The sequence below is a fragment of the Triticum urartu genome, chromosome 6 (assembly GCF_003073215.2).
Source record: "Triticum urartu cultivar G1812 chromosome 6, Tu2.1, whole genome shotgun sequence".
Taxonomy (NCBI): Eukaryota; Viridiplantae; Streptophyta; class Magnoliopsida; order Poales; family Poaceae; genus Triticum; species Triticum urartu.
In genome coordinates this window covers 441,873,202-441,887,272 of record NC_053027.1, presented here as the reverse complement: position 1 = coordinate 441,887,272, position 14,071 = coordinate 441,873,202, and the positions used below count along the sequence as shown (strand labels likewise).

At 43.2% G+C, this 14,071-nt stretch overlaps 2 protein-coding genes across 3 annotated transcripts; both read left to right on the top strand.

Moving 5' to 3' along the window:
* Positions 1–126: 126 nt before the first annotated feature.
* On the top strand, positions 127–8,065 carry LOC125514073 (protein argonaute 1A-like). Of its 2 annotated transcripts, XM_048679323.1 has the most exons (23): positions 127–278; positions 1,299–1,984; positions 2,062–2,282; positions 2,356–2,505; positions 2,587–2,720; positions 3,565–3,674; positions 3,800–3,906; positions 3,999–4,137; positions 4,282–4,398; positions 4,859–4,966; positions 5,069–5,140; positions 5,244–5,366; positions 5,474–5,639; positions 5,743–5,864; positions 5,992–6,129; positions 6,309–6,451; positions 6,630–6,692; positions 6,760–6,823; positions 6,903–7,041; positions 7,166–7,239; positions 7,320–7,414; positions 7,503–7,534; positions 7,644–8,065. In XM_048679323.1, the coding sequence occupies exons 2-23, from the start codon at positions 1,307–1,309 to the stop codon at positions 7,853–7,855; spliced, it is 3,207 nt and encodes a 1,068-aa protein (XP_048535280.1). In that variant the 5' UTR covers positions 127–278; positions 1,299–1,306; the 3' UTR covers positions 7,856–8,065. The 2 variants fall into 2 exon arrangements, with proteins under 2 accessions (XP_048535280.1, XP_048535281.1); XM_048679324.1 differs by lacking the exon at positions 127–278 and having other exon boundaries at positions 1,843–1,984; positions 2,114–2,282; positions 2,598–2,720.
* Positions 168–1,279, top strand: LOC125514074. Its single transcript, XM_048679325.1, has 2 exons — positions 168–227; positions 266–1,279. The coding sequence occupies exons 1-2, from the start codon at positions 168–170 to the stop codon at positions 410–412; spliced, it is 207 nt and encodes a 68-aa protein (XP_048535282.1). The 3' UTR covers positions 413–1,279.
* Positions 8,066–14,071: the final 6,006 nt, after the last annotated feature.

Here is a 14,071-nt window from a genome sequence, read left to right as displayed (position 1 = left end):
GCACACCGCCATGGCGGCTCCTACCCCAGCCAGCGCGACCGGTGAGCCCCCTCCCGGCGGCCCCATCTCTCCAAAACCCAAGAGACCATGACGGCCGCTCCAGCAATTCGTCCTCTTCCCTTCACGGCCGGGGGAACGATTGGCGCCGCTCCACGTTGCCCTACCCCATGCCGTCGGCCTTCACGCCTTGTCCAGCGAAGTCGCGCTTGGCCGCCATGACAGCGAGAGCGTGCTCCCAGACCTCAACAGCAAGGCCAACGCCCAGCTATGCCGCCACGGCAAGTTTTTTTTTTCCTTTCCATACCTGCAGAATAAATTTCGTTCGTTGTCACGGTTGAATAAGCCATGTTATGGACTTGTTTTGATCTTAACCGTGATTTCAATAAAGTGCTGTATGGAATTAGTAATGTGAAAATTCAGATATGATTATCCTAGAATTTATTTTTTAGATTTGCCATGTTGGTACTGAAATCTGTAATTTTTCATGTTGAACTCTCATGTTAAAATGTCATGAGGCTGTGATTATATTCAGTTTTGCTTGTGTTGCCATGTGCAATTTTTTGTGTTTTCATGGTGGTTTCGTGTTGTCATGTTGAAAACACAATGCATTCAAGTTTCCGTAGAAAAATGTAAGAGTTTTGAAGTTGCCATGTTCAAATTGCAAACAAAGTTCCATGAAAAATTGCAACCAAGCACTGCTTGCACACAGCTGCAGGAGCAAGTCAATACATTAGGATACACGGCAGTAGCAGCACGATGCCACGAAGTACCAACACTAAGCTTGTTTATGTACCACTGAGGGGAAAAGGGGGCATTGATCCAATTAACTGAGGACTTTAACTTTTTCTTGAGGTATCAGAGGACTTTAACAAAGTGAACTGGCAATAACGAGAAAGTCGGTGGCTGAGTGGAACATAAGCAATTGAGGGATTTCCAGTAGCGTATGATTTAAGTGGACACTGTTTGATGGCATATAAACAAGTTTCTTTTTGTTAGTTTCGCTTTGGACAACAAGATTCAGTTTGTTTTTCCTTTTGATAAAGAATATGTTACTCTGCCCATTGCTGCCTGAAAAGAATTGTAAATCCTGTCTTCCAGTTTAGGCCATAATATTTAGCACATGTAGTGCTCTTCAATTCTACGCAAAATGCTAATCATTTCCCGTTCTCTTTATTCTAGTTTGTGCTTGGTCATTGTGTTATCTGTCTTGATACTCTTTATTCTTCATCTTTCTATGCCTGCTAGTTATTGTTTATGTTACCAACATCAATAGTAAAACTATTTGCTTCACCTTGCAGCTTTAACTATGGTGAAAAATAAAAGATATACCCCCCCTAGCGCACGGGGAAGTACTGAAACTCGCAGTGCTCCAAGAACCCCTGGTCAGGATCCATCACAGCGGGTTGAGAGAGCTCAACAGCATGGAGGTGGCGGTCGGCTACATGCCAATACTCAATATTCTCAACAAGGTGGTCGTGGTGGTGGACAACACCTGAGTTCTGGTGGACATTTTCAGGATCCAGCATCACATCAACCATTTGGTGGTCCTGTTAAGTATCAAGCACATGGGTATTATGGCCATGGTGCCCCACGCCAAAGAGGAACACCACAACCATACCATGATGGGCATAGGAGTGGGAGTCATGGACGCGGAGTTCCTGCTACTCCATCAGTAACACTTCCCGAACTGCACCAAGCTCCACAAGTCCAGAACCAAGTTCCGGTGCTTAGACCTTCACCACCCGAAACTGGCTCATCCTCACTACATGTTGAGATGAACACTGGACAAGTCCAGTTACAGTTTCAGCAACTTGATATCCCAGGTCAAAGTTCCTCTAGACAAGGTATCCAATCAGCACCATCGTCGACTAAATCAGTAAGATTTCCAATGCGGCCTGGCAAGGGTACATTTGGCAGTAGGTGCATCGTGAAAGCAAATCATTTCTCTGCTGAATTGCCTGATAAAGATCTTCACCAGTATGATGTAAGGTCTCATTCTTGCAGAACTTCTTGAACATATAATATGTTCCTCTCATGAGCTTTCATTTGATATCACATCAGGTATCTATAACTCCTGACATTCCTTCCCGTGGTGTCAATCGTGCTGTCATAGGACAACTTGTAACACTCTTCAGACATTCTCTTTTGGGTGGTCGTCTTCCTGCCTATGATGGAAGGAAGAGCCTATATACTGCTGGACCGTTGCCATTTACTTCTAGGACCTTTAATATTGTTCTACAGGATGAGGATGATAAACTTGGTGGTGCGCAAGTTGCACAAAGGTTTGCTATTGTAGACATAGCCATTAGCTGATACACGTTTGTGTTCCTTGCTGATATATCTCCTTACCTTAAGGCGCGAAAAACATTTTACGGTCGCCATCAAATTTGCCGCGCGTGCCGATCTCCATCATTTAGCTATGTTTTTAGCTGGGAAGCAACCAGATGCTCCTCAAGAAGCTATTCAAGTGCTTGACATTGTTCTACGTGAATTACCTACTGCAAGGTGATCTTTTCCCACCATGTGGATGTATGATACTATTGTTTTAGCATGGCTGTTGAACATTTCTTCACTTTTCATGTTTAGGTATTCCCCAGTTGCCAGGTCATTTTATTCGCCGAACTTAGGGAGGCGCCAGCAACTTGGTGATGGCTTGGAAAGTTGGCGTGGTTTTTACCAGAGCATACGGCCCACACAGATGGGACTTTCACTGAATATTGGTTAGATCCCAACTCTTTATCTTCACAATCCATAGTACCACTATGAGACGAGCAATCATTGTTTCCACTTTAGAATAATGACCATTTTAAGAATAACTCGTAGTAGATGAAACAGTTGACTACTGATAACTATTGCTTGCTTCTTGCGAATTACTGCCTCTGTTTCGTAATAAGTTAAGGGGGGAGTATAACTTAAGGGGATTGCTATTGGTAAATATAGCTTTGGCTACAATGAAGTTTATAATTTCCATCCGCTAATATTTCCCTACTCAGGCCTCTTGCTTCTAGGATGATTGGTAGGTAGTGTATGTAAAGTTCACAAATTACAGATACATCAGCCATGTTTGCTCCAATAGATTAATAATGTTAGAGAAAAAATATAGGAGCCATCACTATCGAAAAATTGTTCACAGTTTGAACTGCCCTCTCAATATGGCATCCCGTGCCCCGTGCCCATATGGCCATATCCTTATAATCTGCTACCGCCTTGTCTTTTATTTTCAGGGCTTGTTGAGCTGTGCCCTCAGCAGAACACTCCTGTACTATTTGTCGTGCTACCTTTGTGTGTGTGTGTGTGTGGACCTGTGTTGAACTTTGTGGCTGCGGTGGTTTTCTTTATATATAAAGTGGGGCAAAAGCCTTTTTCGGTAAATAGCAGTCAATATTAGGAGCATATTTATTTTTGGAAATCTTGAATCTTAGATGTTGTATTTATGTGCCATGCTTGGTGGGTAAACCTTTGTTCCATGTTCAGTCCAGTCCTAAGATATGAATCATATAGTGTCATTAAATTGATCTGGTCTTCTCTAGCATCTTGAAATAGCTTGACATTTTTGCTTTGCAGATATGTCATCTACAGCGTTCATTGAGCCTCTTCCTGTGATTGATTTCATTGCACAACTCTTGAACAGAAACGTCTCAGTCAGACCATTATCAGATGCTGACCGTGTGAAGGTTATGTTATTCTATCGATTATCACATGGTTTTATATTTTACTCGTATGTTTTCAAGTACATGCTTAATTTGTAGCTCTGTGCTTACTCTTTACTTGACAAGCTTCCTTCCTTTTCACTGATCAGATCAAGAAGGCTCTACGAGGTGTAAAGGTTGAGGTCACACATAGAGGCAATATGCGCAGAAAGTATCGTATATTTGGTCTTACCTCACAAGCAACAAGAGAATTAACGTATGTAGTTCACTCACCTAGATGTGAACCCTCTGTTATGTCCATCGCACTGTTAATTTGATTGTTGCCTTTCTTGGTTTGGCATGTGACAGTTTCCCTATAGATGATCATGGTACTGTTAAGACAGTATTGAAGTACTTCCAGGAGACGTATGGTTTTAACATTCAGCACACCACTTTACCTTGCTTGCAAGTGGGTAACCAACAGAGACCGAATTTTCTTCCGATGGAGGTTGGCATCCTAAACAACCTGTATTATTTCGTGTCATACTTTTCGAACATATTGAACAGTAAAAACATTCGGCATGCTACATAGAGTTAAAGAGTTATAGAAACATCCATTTCATATCATATGTTGCCTCCTTTTACCTTGAAGGTATGTAAGATTGTTGAGGGACAGCGTTACTCGAAACGACTGAATGAGAAGCAGATAACTGCTCTTCTTAAGGTGACCTGCCAGCATCCCCAACAGCGGGAGCTGGACATTTTGCAGGTAACTTTGCCGCATTTTGTGGTGTGAACTATTTTAAACTGATTTATTTCTGTTTCACTGTATTATTATGTGGATTTCTTTGTTATTTTTAGCGATGGCCTGTTTCTGGGTTTAGCCACACATGCTTTCAGCTATGTATATAAGCTCGTCCAATTTCCTATTATCATTTATCTACTCTAGTGGACCTGGTTTTCCTTTTTCTTACGCTAATTTGGACTTGGTAGTGATATTTGAAAACATGTCCAATAACTTGTTATTGCAACTAGAATCTGGTGTTGCCTTATATTGTACACATGCTAAGGTGGCTTGATGGGAGGCAATTGCTCCTTGTGGTATAACACTACAGATAACCATGTATTTATGATTTTTCTTGCATATAATCATAGTCAGTTTTATTCTCTTCCTACAACAAGAATGGCTTCCATGTTGAACCTGTTTCTTGTTTTGTTCTGGTTACCAGACGGTGAATCACAACTCATACCATGAGGATCCATATGCACGGGAGTTTGGTATAAGGATTGATGAACGTCTTGCATCAGTTGAAGCTCGAGTCCTACCTCCCCCTAGAGTAAGTTCAATGTTTTAACACATGGTTGACATCTTTCAACTCTCACTATTTTATATGCTACATCTTTTCCCTGGATGTCTGATTACTGTTTTTATCTATTAGCTTAAGTACCACGATAGTGGCAGAGAGAAGGATGTATTGCCAAGAATTGGCCAATGGAATATGAGGCATAAGGTATGCTCTTAAATCCTTCATTATAAACGGTATTCCTGTGTATCTCTTCCAATATTTGTTTGAAAATGCTATGCAATTTTTTGCTTCCAATATTTGGTTGTAGAAAATGGTCAATGGTGGTAGAGTTAAGGAGTGGATATGTATTAACTTTGCTCGGAATGTCCAAGATAGTGCTGCCAGGAGTTTCTGTCGTCAGCTGGCTGACATGTGCGAAATATCTGGAATGGTAGGTCTATATTATCCACTGCCTCCAGACATTTTTTTTCAACATGTTCATTTACATTCAGTTGTTTTAACGTTCTCTCTCATACGCTTCATATCCTCTCACCACAGGACTTCTCAAAGGATCCTCTGCTTCCTCCTTTATGTACGAGAGCTGAGCATGTAGAAAGAGCACTCAGGGCACACTATCGAGATGCTATGAATCTTCTGAAACCACTGGGCAGGGAGCTTGACCTGCTCATTGCAATTTTGCCTGACAATAATGGTCCTCTTTATGGTATGCCCTCTAATTAAACGATAACTAGTGTATTATGTAATACAAATACTAACTATTATTCTTATCAATTTCTGACGCTGTGTTGTTCTTATCATTCCCTCAGGTAATCTCAAAAGAATATGCGAGACAGATCTTGGATTGGTCTCTCAATGCTGTCTCACGAAACATGTTTTTAAGACGACACAGCAGTATCTTGCAAACGTCGCCCTTAAAATCAATGTTAAGGTTTGTCCTGTTCTGTGGCTTCTGTCTACTACGAACCTGGTGTTTGTAGTTCTGTTCCTTCTATGCTTGATGTTCACATTCCTTTACTCTTTTCTATACTTGATGTTCACATTCCTTTACTCTTTAGGTGGGAGGGAGAAATACTGTACTTGTTGATGCTCTGTCAAGGAGAATTCCCCTTGTTAGTGACAGACCAACCATTATATTTGGTGCTGATGTTACCCATCCTCATCCTGGAGAAGATTCTAGCCCTTCCATTGCAGCTGTAGGTGCATAACATGTTAATCTTAAATCATTATGCATGCATTATTTTGTAGTAAAACTTATATTCTGGGCAAAAGTTTGCTCTTTCAATGCCAAGCATCCGCTTTTCAGTTTTACTGTTGTCATGTTCTCGTCATGCTGGGCATCCAACGATTTGTAAATGGTTTTATGCTCATGCAGGTTGTTGCTTCTCAAGATTGGCCTGAGGTCACCAAATATGCTGGATTGGTGAGTGCACAAACCCGTCGCCAGGAGTTGATACAAGATCTTTTTAAAGTATGGCAAGATCCTCAGAGAGGGACTGTAAATGGTGGAATGGTTAGGTATGATCTTGTTCACTTGTAACACCTGAATATTGTTTGAACGGTATGCGTGTAATACTTTACAAATTTAACACGCAGAGGACACATACATATTAATGCCTGTCGCTAGGAGTTACCTGAATCTTGTTCACTTGCACCTCATCAATACCTAAATATACATGTTCTATTGACTATGCAGAGAACTTCTCCTTTCCTTTCATAGATCAACTGGACAGAAACCCCAAAGGATCATATTCTATAGGTACTATCTTAATTTAAGCATGTCCAATTGGCGTTATTGTATAGAACCTCACACATTTTTTTTTCAGGGATGGTGTTAGCGAAGGACAGTTCTATCAGGTTCTGTTGTATGAGCTTGATGCGATTAGAAAGGTGAGGTTGTGTTTTCTCTAAATATTGTCGCATGAGATCTGCATGGAGTCTGAACATTTTTGCTGTTTAACAAACCTAGGCGTGCGCATCCTTGGAGTCCAATTATCAGCCACCTGTTACCTTTGTGGTGGTCCAGAAGCGCCATCATACACGGCTATTTGCTAATAACCACAACGATCAGCGAAGTGTTGACACAAAAAGTGGAAACATACTGCCTGGTGAGTTGTTTGCCTTGTTAGCGAGTTTACTTGCTTTGTGTAGCTTCTCGACTCCATGCATGAAAGCTCAATTACTGAACTCAGAGTCAACTTTTAGTTACCATCTTATATCTTATTTTATTAGGTACTGTGGTTGATTCAAAGATATGCCATCCTACCGAGTTCGATTTCTACCTTTGTAGCCATGCTGGTATTCAGGTGAGTTTTTCTGTACAGGTAGAAATGAGAGCATTCTGATGGGATTGACTTGATCTAACCTTACATTACATTACTTTCAGGGAACAAGCCGCCCTGCGCATTACCATGTCCTTTGGGATGAGAACAATTTTACCGCGGATGGTTTACAGACTCTCACGAACAATTTGTGTTACACGTAAGTTACCGTCACGCTAATCCTGTTCCGACTTTTATATGCTTATTATGACCAGTAAACTTGACCGTTAATTGCCCTATTGTTGCAGCTACGCAAGGTGCACCCGTTCTGTATCGATTGGTAAGCAGAGGATGCATCAAAACCTCCGTTCGGTTATACCTAGTTGATGTTGAAAATCATCGGACTTTCTTGTATAGCATTATTCTCAGTGTACTGGTTTCATGTGCAGTGCCTCCGGCATACTATGCTCACCTCGCGGCTTTTCGAGCTCGGTTCTACATGGAACCGGATACCTCCGATGGTGGCTCGGTCGCGAGCGGTGCCACGACAAGCCGTGCCCCTCCTGGTGCACGCGGCGGCAGTAGAGCTGCAGGGAATGTTGCTGTTAAGCCTCTGCCTGAGCTCAAGGAAAACGTGAAGCGTGTCATGTTTTACTGCTGATAAGTTGGGGCAACGCCTCCGGGGTCCGGGCTATCTATTCCCCGTGATCCCAACTGAAGTGCCTGCTGATTTACCAATCCTTTCTTTGCGGCAGAAAATCAATCCTCAGTCATCACATGAGTGTATCTATATATGTATCAGTGCTGCCATGTTTCCTGTGCAACCTGAACATCTCAATTCCTCTTTTCATCTACAGATTTTCAAATGGCATTTTCCCTGTTTGTCTTGGCCAGATTATTGGCCTGCACATTCAAACATCCGTCGAGATTTGCAGCGCCTGTGACCAGTAAGTACAGCCACGCTTCAGTCCAGACGGACCCCTACCAAGTTACGTACCAGAGTAGTACTTCTATTTAGAAACCAACACCATCTCTGCTCTGCTGTGCGTGCAACGCAGTACTATTTGTCTGAAGTGCCCCTGCTATACCTATACACGAACAAAACTGAAGGCCAAAAGACCTAAGGATCTATGTAATGTAAGAGCATCTCCAGCCGTGTTCTCAACAGGTCCCTCCCCTAGATGAATTTTTAGCGCCGGTGACCGAAAATCGGCCCAATCGCGCCTTCAGGATCTCGTTTAGCGCCGGTTTGGGCCAAATACAGAGCCGACGATCCCGCCCCGAACCCAAGCGGCCGGGTGTCGCCTGGGCGCGCCGGCACACGCGAAAAGCGGCATGGGGCCACTCTATCAGCGACTGAAGCCCTTTTCCCGTCGTTTTCTCCCGCTTCCCCCCTAGGCTCCTCTCTCTTCTCCATTCCTTCTGCCAAAACGCTCGCCTCCTCCCTATCCTTCCGTCCGCCATGCCGCCGAAGAAGTATGTGATGCCGCACGCCGCGACGGATCCCACAACCGCAGCCGCCCAGCCGAAGCAAAGGAAGCCGAGGGCACCGCTATCCAAGCCCCACGGCATGAGCAACGCCGAGTGGAAGGCGGATGTGGAACGCCGGGAGGCCGTCACCGCCGACAGGCGCAACAGGGCCAAGAAGGCCAGGGAAAAAGCGGCGCACGCTGCGGCGGCGGCGGAACAAGCGGAGGCGGCGCGCGCGGCGATGATGAATCCACCCGGTGGGCACTCGCACACGGCCTGGAGCCAGCAAAGCGTCGGCTCTCTGGCCGGGTTCTCGTCGTCGCCGCACCCATGGAGCACGTCGTCGCCGGGCTATGCCGATGGGGATGCCCATGGTGGCTTCAACTCCAACATCACCTTCCCCCATGGGCGCCCTGTTCAGCGCACGCCCTCGCCCGCGTTCGCCGGCATGCAGTACAGGCCGTACACGTACTCGCCGCCGGACTACGCAGCCTCATCGACGCCACCTCTTCGCCGCGTCCTCTACTCTGAAGACGCATCTTGACGCATCTCGGTGACGCCGACGCGACGGAGGCCGACATGGAGGACATCATCGCAGCCGGCTCGGCTGCCGCCGCCGCTTCCCCCGGGTTCACTACCAAGGACGGCTCGATTAACCTCGGCGACATGGACAACGAGCTCGACTACGGCGAGGAAGAGCCGGAGGAGGAGGAAGAGGAGGAGGAACCGGCGCCGAGAGGAAAGGCAAGAAGAAGAAGAAGAAGAAGAAGAAGAAGAAGAAGAAGAAGAAGAACAAGAAGAAGAAGAAGGCCAAGACCGGCGAGCCACGCATCAAGTGGGCGTCCAAGGAAGAGGAGTGCCTCGCCGAAGCGTGGAAGGTCGTCCGCCTCGACCCGGTCACGGGCACGAACTAGAGCATTGAGACGTATTGGGACCGCATCAAGACCGAGTTCGACGAGCGGAAGCTCGTCGACCCCTACTTTAAAAGCGTGCACATGAAGCGTGGGTCGAAGGCGATGGCGAACCATTGGGGGCTTATCCAAACGGCGTGCAACAAATGGCATGGGATCGTCGAGGAGGTCGCGGCTTGCCCGGAGAGCGGCACCAGCGTCGAGGATCAGGTATCGCACGCCGTCCTTACTGCTGCCTTCCGCCGTGCGCGCCGTGCGCGTGCCCAGCACGCCGACTGATGTTCTTTCCTTCTGCGCAGCTGCTACGCATGCTCGCCATGTTCCGCTATGACAATATCGACGCAGAGTTCAAGTACCTCCACGTCTTCAAGCGGATCGACAAGTGCGAGAAATGGGCGGCCGTCGGACGCACCCTCGCCAAAGCGAAAGAGACGTACAAGCCGGACGCTCTGACCGCGGGCGCGGCCGACGGGCGCCCGGACGGCAACAAAGGTGCCAAGAAGGCGAAATACGCCGAGTCGGCTGCCGCGCGCGTGCAAGAGTTCATCAAACACTGCCTCGCCGACGCCAAGACCAGGGCCACTCAGCGAGAAGAGAAAACCGAGGCGAGGTGGGCTGTTTTGATGACGAACAGCGCCGTCAAACTCGACTTGCTCCGGACCAACGCCGTCGCGAAACTCAAAGCTCAAGACGCGAAGAAAAGGAACAATGACCTCGCCTTCTTGATGGGTGGCGCTGACATGCTCCAGAGCGGCGACGAAAAGCTCAAGGTGTGGTTTTTGGTGGAGCGCGGCCTCATCCTGAATCAGATACCGACGCCGCCAACGCCGCCGCCCAGCCCGGCGGCTGATGACGATGCCTCCGCGACGCCCAGCCCCACCGACGATGCCTCCGCCGCGCCCAGCAACACAGAAGCCGTGCCGACCAGCCCGGAAGTCGCGCTGACTCCTTCCAGCCCGCGTACGCCGCCGTCGACGCCGCTGGAGGTTGAGCTTGACGTTTGATGTACTCCTTCTGCGTTCTTCCTTTTCTGTACGCCGAACTACTGCTTGTCCTTTTATTTGATCGTCGAACTGTGGCACCGAATCGCCGAACTATTGCGATGATCGCCTGTTTGTTGTTTCTTTGAGTGGAAACAATGGATTTCGAAAATGGGGCGCCTTGGGGGCGGTACCTGGGGCGTGGTTGGGGCGAAACGAATTCCAGAAACCGATCTAGCGCCGGCTCGTTCCCAGGCCGCTTTTTTTTGATATCCTGAAAGACTGAATAGCTGAAGATGCTTAAAAAAGAACGGAAACAGAACAAAGAACAAGGGTAGCAAGAGGGATCGCAGGTCTAGCTTCTCGTGCCGGGTGTACGCGCCGCACTGAGATCGGTATCGCACAACACGAATGGACCCGTGACCATGAGCGGTATAAATATTTTCCGCACGCACATCTGGTGAAGGACTGAAGGTTCTCACCGTGTGCAGGCCCGAGCACGCAGCGACAACGCTAGAAACAGAACCAATTTAGCTGCATGTAGGTTGCCTGAAATTTTATTTTCGGCCAGTCGATTTTGTGTGCCGTTGATATTGCTTTGCTATTCGTGCTGTTATTTTTTTCTAGTTGGTTTATTAGGGATTTCTTGTTGGTTCTCTGAGGTGTTTGGGCTGCGTTAAATTTTTTCCCGCGAATACGTAAAGTTTGGGTATCATTTCAATGATAGAAGAAGAGCAGAATGAGTGCATAGGAAGATAGAACACATGACACGAACACATATATGAGAAAGAGTGGGCATGGTACCCGGAGCAGCGAAACAAAGGGATGCTCAGCCCAAACAGAAAGAAACACGGCTAAACCACCATCCTAGATAGAGGGCAAGTCGAAACTGACAAGGTGTCGATTGTCTCCAAAGCCAACACCAGGGACCCTGCGAGCAAGCAAGATGATGCCTTCAAGAGGGGGAGCGACGCTCTGACGCCACCGCCATCCGATCCGAAGAACCAGATCAAGAATTTTTTTCCTTGTGCTCGAAGAGGGGCACGAATAGAGGCCATGGCAGCGCCTCCAAGAAGAGAAACGACACTTGCAAGTGTCGCCGCTGCAAGCGTCGACAAGCCGAGCAGGGATTTTGCCTAGCCCGAGTCCAAGCAATCCCATCATCATTGTGTTAAATTGACCGACCACATATTTGGGTCAGTTGATTCCTTAACGGGTCGAAGCCCATTACTAGGCGCGACCCAACCTTATCCTTTCTCCCATTTGTTTTGTTTTTTCTGTTTTTTTCTTTTTATTTATTACATGTTTTTTTAAATTTCATGGATAGTTTTGTGATGTTGGGTGAGTGTAAATATATGCACACAAATAGTATACAATATGTGTCAAAATTGCATTATTATATGGTTAATCTTTGCGTATTAAAAATGTGCAATTTTAGTGCAAAGTTGTGTGCTTGTTTTTTAAATTTTATTTCCTTTTAAATGGTAATACCAATGCTACTAATACATTCTTATTTAAATTTATTATTTAAATTTTATAGTTTTATTTTATTTTCCTTTCTTCTAAGGTGATATCAATACCACTAATTCATTCCTTCATTGAAAACTTATTTTTTGAAAAAAATATACTATCATATGTTTCTGCTTGCATGTATTAAAAAATCAAAAAATTTGTGTGCTGTGTACACTTTCTGTCATTGTTTTTTAGATTTTATTTACTTAAAGGGTAATAGCAATGCCACTAATTCATTCTTTCTTAGAAAATGTCAGTATTTCAATTTTCTTATATTATTTTTCTTTCTTGTTAAAGGTAATACCAATGCCACTAAACCATTCTTTCTTAGAAAAACTTGTTATTTTGAATTTCTTTGTTTATATTTCATTTTATTTCTTCTTAAAAGGTAAAACCAAAGCCACTAATTCATTATTTCTTCGAAACTTTATTATTTTAATTTTGTTTTAGTTTTTATTTCATTTTCTTTCATCTTAAAGGGTAATATCAAAGCCAGTAATTTATTTGTTTCTTGGAAACCTTCATTATTTGTTTTTTTTGTTTTTACCTCATAGTTTTGATTTTGGTTTAATTTTTATTTTATTTTATTTCTTATTAAAAGTGTAATGCCAAAGCCACTAATTCATTCTTTCTTAAAAAATATTTTCATTTTTATGTAGTTTCATTTTTTTTCTTCTTAAAGGTTAATACGCAAGCAACTAATTCATTGGTTTTAGAAACCTTCATTATTTTTATTTTGTTTTTATTGAATTTTATTTCTTATTTAATGGTAATACGAATGCAAATAATTCATTCCTTCTTAGAAAAAAAAGTTATTTTGTGTAATTCCACTATTGTATGCTTATTCTTGCATATTATGAAAAGGCACATTTTCTGTGTAAGTTGTGGGCAAAGTTTTTCGTTATTCATTTTATTATTTGACATGGTATTTCTTCTTAAAGGTTAATACCAAAGTCACTTATTAACACTTTCTTGGAAAACTTCATTATGATTTTGTTTTATTTTTATTTCATTTATTCTTTAAGGATAATATCAATGACACTAATTAATTATTTCTTACAAAAATTATTTTGTTCTTCCTAAATTCACTATTACATGTTTATTCTTTCATATTAGAAAAGGGGTATTTTATGTGTAAAATGTGTGCAAATTTTGTCAGTATTTGTTTCATTTTTCCATCTTGTTTCTTCTTAAAGGCTAATACCAAGTGCCACTAATTCATTCTTCTTACAAAACTTTATTATTTTTCTTTTATTTTCTTTTTTCTTTTAGTTTATGTCTCCTTTAATGGTAGTACCAATGCCACTAATTGATTCTTCCTTAGAAAACTTCATTATTTTGATTTTATTTTTATTTTTAATTTGATTTCTTTCTTCTTTAATGGTAATACTAGTGCCACTACCTCATTCCTTCTTATGAAACCTTGTTTCTTGAAAAATCCTCTATTATATGCTTATTTTTGCAAATTATAAAAAGTGCAATTTCTGTGTAATTTGCGTGCAATTTTTTTTCATTATTTGATTTATTTTTATATTTCTTTATTTTTAAGGGTACCACCAGTCCTACAAATTCATTCTTCCATAGAAAACTTCATCTTTTTCATTTATTATTGAAGGTGACACCACCACAAGTATTAGAATTTTAGGCGACTCACCCTTTTCCTTCATTTGATTATCGGTAGGCTCGACCGAAACAAGTTTTATTTTCTCATTTTATTTCTTGTTAAAAGGTAATACCAATGTCACTAAATCATTCTTTCTTAAAAACTTAATTATTTTAACTTTTGCTTTCCTTTTCATTTCATTTTATTTCTTCTTTAATCTTAATACAAATGCCACTAATCTTTCCTTCTTAGGAAACTTCATTTTTGTAGGCTTATTCTTGCTTATATAAAAATGCACAATTTCTGTTTAAAACTTTAAATTGTATGTAATTATTAATTCGACTATGCTTTGTACTAGGGCAGTCTTTCATCATTGTTAAAGGGCCATCTTAAATCAGTAA

Coding starts and splice junctions, on each gene's coding strand:
- LOC125514074 (XM_048679325.1), top strand. CDS start 168: ATGCCGTCGGCCTTCACGCCTTGTCCAGCGAAGTCGCGCTTGGCCGCC. Junction 228..265: donor TGGCCGCCATGACAGCGAGA/GCGTGCTCCCAG, acceptor GCCAACGCCCAG/CTATGCCGCCACGGCAAGTT.
- LOC125514073 (XM_048679323.1), top strand. CDS start 1,307: ATGGTGAAAAATAAAAGATATACCCCCCCTAGCGCACGGGGAAGTACT. Junction 3,675..3,799: donor CAGATGCTGACCGTGTGAAG/GTTATGTTATTC, acceptor TTCACTGATCAG/ATCAAGAAGGCTCTACGAGG. Junction 6,130..6,308: donor CTAGCCCTTCCATTGCAGCT/GTAGGTGCATAA, acceptor ATGCTCATGCAG/GTTGTTGCTTCTCAAGATTG.